Genomic DNA, 6,609 nt, shown 5'->3' with positions numbered 1-6,609 from the left:
GCTCCTTGGAAAAGTCAGACATTTAGATGATTTCAAATATCATACTCTATGATTAATTAGCTAGAGCTCCTTGGAAAAGTTAGTTTTAAGCCAAATGCTTAAAAATTAGAGGTAGGAAAGTTAATATATAGTGAGATAACAGTGCTAATTAAAAAGATTATGGAGAGGTCAGCAGGTGGTGTGGTGGTTGATGACCTGGTTGCTTGAAACGCACCGGATGCATATGCATGAGTGCCTAAAATCCCAAAAGGAGAATGGAGGAAAAGGGACTGTGGTGTAGCCATCCCTCCAGGAGGTGATTTCTCAGTTTCTATCTTTCTGTGTTTCATGAGCACATGTGCCCTATAGCAATAATCTTACCCCTAAGCCTCTACCCCCCCCTACACACAAAAAAAAAAGTGCTACAGAGACAGACAGGTGGTGTGGTTAAAGTACTGGATTCTTCCTACATGGCTTACTGTATGGCTGAATCCTGGATCCAGTGCCTTGAAAGACATGCTGGGCATGTGCGCAAGTATGCCAGAATTATTACCAAAGGAGAAAGGAGAAGGAAAAGGATTATAGTGTGGCTATTTCCCTGGGGGGAGGGGGAATAATTTTCCTCTCATGAAAACATGAGTTCTCTAGCAAAAAGTAAGTTGTGGGCCAGACAGTGGTTGATTGAATGGTTTAAGGCCTGAATCCAATGCCTAGAAAATTTTGGGCACGTGTGCCTGTATGCCCAAAATTCCAGAGGAGACTTGAAGAAAAGGGACTGCCATATGGCCATCTCCCCCTGTGGGGTGATTTCTCACTGACCAGCACACTCTTTATAGTAAAGTAAAATAAGTAAGGAAATAGGACACAATAGGTAAGATAGGATAGGATAGAATAGAATAGAATAGATATTATTCAAGTAGAACTTGTTTTTAAAGAATTATTTCATTTATTCATTCACTTATTTTTATTTGACTAGAGAGAGAGAGACTGAGAAAGCAAGCTGCTAGGTCCAGGACTTGAATCATGGTCAGCCATATGGGAGTATCCAGTGCCTTAATCACCACGCCACCAAGTAGAACTTTAAAAAACACAATAGTGAGGACCAGCAGGTGGTATAATGGTTACATTGCTGAACTCCCTCATGGCTGACCATGACTCAAGTGCTAGGAGGGTTGAAACACACCGGGCATGTATGCTTATGTGCCCAAAATCCCAAGAGAGGAACGGAGAAGAAAAGATTGTATCATGGCCATCTTCCCAGGGAGTGATCTCTTGCTTTCCGTCTGTGATTCTAGCTAGTGCACTTGCCCTATAGCAAAAATCTCTTTAAAAAAAAAAAAAGAATAAAATAAAGCACAATAGCTATTTATTCTTTATAAGTTTTAGCCTTAGGGCATGTGCACTCACTCAAGAGAGAGACAGAGACAGTGAGAAATCACTTTCCAGGGGAATGGCCAAACTGCCATCCCTTCTCTTTCCGGGATCTTGGCAGCACATACACACACACAGACACAATGTGAGTTTTTTCCTTTTTTAGAGATTTTGCTATAGGACACATGTACTTGCTGGATAGACAGAGAGAGAGACAGAAAACAAGAAATCATCCCCAGAGGATATGACCATGCCACAGTTCCTTCTCATCCATTCTCCTCTCAGCATTTTGGGCATGCATGCACATATTGCCTGGCAGGAGTTTCAAACTGCCAGGTTGGAACTCAAACGGTGGCTGTCCAGCAACATAATCATTATGCCACCTGCTTACCCAAGTGTGAATTTCAAGCCACTGGGTCTAGGGTTCAACCCCTGTGAGTCATGGGGTAGACGAGTCTAGCAAGGTAACCGCTATACCATCTGTTAGTCCCATTTAATGTTCATGGAATAATAAAAATTTTTCTAAATCATATACAAGTAGGAATGCATGGAATTTCAGTCATCTAGCTTTAAAAAAATAAGCCACTGAATACATTTGTTTTTTGAAACAGCTTCATTTTGAATTTCTTTCCCACACACAAAAAACCCCTCCAAATGATAAAACAAGATGTATGAAATTTATATAATGTCCCTTTCACAATCTTAACTTCTATTTTCTTTTAATAAGAGTTGTTTCTATAATTGTAAAATACATTTGCCCTCAAGTACTTACTGGAAATCATTGCAGTAATTGCAACTTAAAGCAGAAAGAAAAACATTTACTTGAAAAATAAGCATACTTCTGTAAGCAATACTTCATAGTAGGTACCCCAAAAACTATCATAGATGTAAAAAAATTAAAAATTTGTTTTTTCTTAATACAATTATATATTGAAGTTTTTTCTATATATATTGTAAATGTGTGCACACACACACAAAATACATATAATCATTAAATTTAAAAATGAACAAAAATTGCATCTTTACAGAGGAAATTTTTTTAAAACTCCAATAGCGGAAAACTCCTTATGCATTAAACATTTTAATAAAAATTTCTGTATGATGCTAAGCAGTTTTACTTACATGTAAAAAAATGTAATAGGAGTAGTGTTTAAAATGACAAAACTCCTTATTATTTAATGGCAGGTAAATCTGAAAAAAAAAATAACAACATTCCATTCACAAATATTTTCAAGCAATAAATATGCCTTTATAAATAGTTTAAATCTATATTAACATTAGAAACAAAAATCACAAATCTGAAGTTTATTCCTTAAGTCTGTGCAATCTTTTATCTTTTTGTATTGGTATTAATTATTCCTTTATATGTTTTATTTAGGAATAAGAAGTGTAATCACCACGGCTAAAAATAATGCAGAAGAACAAAAAGCAATATCTTCATTTTCTAGTTTTTCACAAAAAAAAAGAAAGGTTGATCAAAGAAATACTTGAATCTGTTAACTATGTTACAAAGAAATGTCCAGCTGGGACAATATTTATCTCCCCATAAAAACTCTAGAATGGTAAAATACAGTTGAAAATTAATCAGACAGAAATAAACCAAAAAAATTTTCTTAAGTCAGTAGTCTGTGTAACATTGACAATTCTGTCACACATAGACAAAACATTTGATTATTAATTTTTTTTCCCCAAAGTATAGCTGGATCAGCATCATGAGTCTTTTGAGTAGAGGCAGTGCTCTCTCTGTCCAATTATTTTACTCCTCTATTTTTGGAAGGTTGCATAGACATAGTTTTTCGGCAGTTTTATGAAGGAACTATAAAACCAGTGGTGCAGAAATTTCCTGAAGCACGATAGTCTCATTTAATGTTCATGGGACAATGTCAAGATGTGGAAGATGATGATGAAGGAACCTAAAAAAAAAAAAAAAAGAAAAATAAGTATGTTGCTTTGTTTTATAAACCAGTGGGAAAGTTCTTCAGTGCATGGCTATCAACATACAGCCTATTTAGGAGATGAATCAGCAGGGCCAACAGGTGGAGTGGTGGTTATGGGCTCTGGACTCCCACAAGGTCGACTATGGTTCACATCTTGGAGCTGGTGGCTGTCTGACTTTCTCTCCCTGTTCTTCTCTAGTCAAATTAAAATAAAGTTAAGTAAAATAATTCTTTTTTTTTTTTCCCAAAGGAATGAATTAGCAAGAAACACCAAATCTTAATGCCTTCTTAATGAGGTTCTCTTATTCTCTCTATTGAAACGAACTTTCTAAGACTCGTATACCACTAGATTATTTATTTTTAAGGTTTTTGCCATAGGATGTGTGTGCTCCAGAAAGAAAGAGATACAAAGATAGTGAGAGGGAAAGTGAGAAATCACTGGGGAGTCGGGGGGTGGGTGGTGGGTGAGAGGGAATGGCCATGCTCCAAGAGAAGGTTTTGACTTTCTCTTCCATTCTTTCTAGGATATTGGAGACATATATACATACACTAAATGTGATTTTCAAGCCAGAATTCAAATTGCGGATCCAGTGATGCAACCACTATGCATCTATTGGTCCCCATCACTACATTTTCCCGTACTTCATCATTTAGTCAAAAACTCTTGGAATATTAAGTTGATTTTGTTTTGTTTTGTTCTAGGAGGGAGTGTGTGTTTAGCAGAAAGAGACAGAGAAAGATATGGAAGTAAGAAATCACTACCCAGGGTTATAGACGTATCACAATCCCTTCTCTTCCATTCTCTTTTCAGGATTTTGGTCAAATGTAATTTTCAAGTTACTGAGTAAAAGAGGAACTGGTTGGCTGGCCACATGAAATCTAATAACTAACCATCTGTGTCACATGCTAGCCTAATCAAAATGTTGAAATATTAAAAGAAAAAGACTTTTAGAAAAGTAATTTAAAAATTCCACAAATTGGGACCAGCAATTGGTGTAATGGCTATGTTGCTGGACTCCCATGTAATCAACTGCAGTTCGAGTTCTGGACCCCATGGCTTATGGTGTGTGCATGTGTGCCCAAGATCCCAGGAGAAGAATGGAGGAGAAGGGATTGTGGAGTGACCAACCCCTCAGGGAGTGATTTCTAGCTGTCTCTCTGGTGAGTGTATGTGCCCTATAGCAAAAACACCTCAAAAAAAAAAAAAAAAAAGAATGGAGCAGGTGGATAGTGTTAAGGCACTGAACTCCCAAATAGCGGATCAGTTAAAATCTTGGACTGAATGGCTTAAAAATCACACAGAGTGCATGTGCATGTGTGCCCAAATATTCAGTAGGAGAGTAGAGAAGGGATTGTAGCACAGCCATCCCCTGTTGGACTGATTTTCCCTTTCACTATCTTTGCCGCACACCTTATTTCTATTCCATGTGATAATTTTCTTACTCGAACTATCCTGAAAATCACTCAGTAACATATCAGGCACTAAATTTTAAAACGTATAACAAAAGCCCTGATATAATATTAACTACCCATAGATAATCTATGTCTATACTCAAGTCTTTTAATTTTAATTTTTGCCATAGTCCTGGTGTGCTTGCTTAAGAAAGACAGAGGAGAGTGAAAAATGACCTCTCATGGGGGGGAATGACCACACTGCAACCCCTTCTACATTATTCTCGCGAGATTTGGGACAACATCCACGCATTCACCTGGCACATTTTGCAAGCTATTGGGCCTGGGACTCAAATCAGAGTAGGCCATGTGGGATCCAGCTCGCCACCTGCTGGCCCACTCATAAACTTTCTGTAAAGCTAGAAGTAAACAGTATTCAGGACCTGCAGATGTTTATGTGGCTGAACTTCCACATGGCTGACCATGATTCAAGTCCTGGACCTGATGGCTTGACACTCACGCAAGGCAGATGTGCGTGCAAATGTGCCCTAAATACTGAGAGAAGGAATAACAGTGAGGCCATCTTCTCTGGGGGTAAATTCCCACTTCTTATCTCTCTGGCAGGTGTAAGTTCCCTAAAGCAAAAATCACTCTGAAACAATAATAAAAAAAAGAAGTAAACAGTATGCAAAGAAACTTTTCTTTGAAATTAAAAACTGTTATAAATCTATACATTTTCATTCATGAATCTTACATAATGTTCATCTAGTTAAGTTACATCAAAAATTTATATATTCCAGGTGGAGCCTACAAGTGGTATGATGATTAAAGGCACTGGACTCCCATCGTGGCCAATCGTGGCTCAAGTCCTGGACCAGGTGGCTTCCTTTCTCACTCCCCTCCACTCCTTTGACTCTCTCTGGTCAAACTGGAAAGTAATCATCATCATCATCATCAAGTTAAATAATTCTTTTTATAAATATATTTCCAGGAAATAATAGATTTTAAATAAATATGATTGGGAACCAGCAATTAGCGTAATGGCTATGTTGCTGGACTCCCACGTAGTCGACAGCAGTTAGTGTCCTGGATCTGGTGGCTTAAAACTCATGCCAGGCACATGTGCGTGCATGCCCAAGATCCTGGGAGGAGAATGGAGGAGAAGGGATTGTGGCGTGGCCATACCCCTGGGGGATGATTTCTTGCTTTTTGTCTCTCTTTCTGGTGAGCACCCATGCCCTATAGCAAAAACCTCTCAAAAAACAAAACCAAAAATCTATACATTTCTTTTTATGTAATTATTACAGAAGAATTAAGTAGCATAAATATACATATATCTATATGTAGGTACTGAGCAGTTAGGTAAAATAAAATAAGCACTGCTAAAAGCACACGAAGATTTTAAAGAATCTCTCTCTAAAAAGGAAAATGTAATTTAGGGTACAGCCAATGATAGCCAATAGTGGTTAAAGTAGCTGGATCCTTCATGACCACCTGTACAACATGAGCAACTGTAACTAAACCCAGTGGCTTAAAAATACATAGAGTATGTGTGCATGTGTATGCATATATCCCAAATCCTAAGAGAATGGAGAAGGGATGTAGCATTGCCTTTCTCCCTGGAGGTTGCTTTCTCATTTTCGCCTTTTCCTCTTTCTCTCCCTCTCTACCTCCTTCCTTCCTTTTTATTCATTTATTTATTTATTTGAGAGGTTTTTCGCTATAGGGTGCGTGTGCTCGCCAGACAGACACAGAGACAGAAAGTGAGAAATCACCTCCCGGGGGGCATGGTCACGCCGCAATCCCTTCTCCTTCATTCTCATCTTGGGAACGTATGCACATGCGCCTGACGTGAGTTTTAAGCCACTGGGTCCGGGACATGAACCACGGTTGACTACGTGGGAGTCCAGCGACCTAGCCATTATGCTAA

General features: G+C 38.3%; 1 protein-coding gene across 1 annotated transcript in view; it reads right to left on the bottom strand.

The window, feature by feature from the left end:
- Positions 1-2,654: 2,654 nt before the first annotated feature.
- Positions 2,655-6,609, bottom strand: part of LOC102494740 (lysine-specific demethylase 6A-like) — a gene marked incomplete at its 5' end in the record, with an annotated part of 148,416 nt that continues 144,461 nt past the window's right edge. Inside the window, 1 exon segment of the mRNA XM_027771538.1 lies at positions 2,655-3,263. Within this exon segment, the coding sequence (XP_027627339.1) occupies positions 3,234-3,263 (30 nt within the window).

The sequence above is a fragment of the Tupaia chinensis genome, unplaced genomic scaffold, assembly GCF_000334495.1.
Source record: "Tupaia chinensis unplaced genomic scaffold, TupChi_1.0 Scaffold000222_1, whole genome shotgun sequence".
In the NCBI taxonomy this organism is placed as follows: Eukaryota; Metazoa; Chordata; class Mammalia; order Scandentia; family Tupaiidae; genus Tupaia; species Tupaia belangeri.
This window is presented reverse-complemented; position numbering and strand designations above follow the sequence as displayed.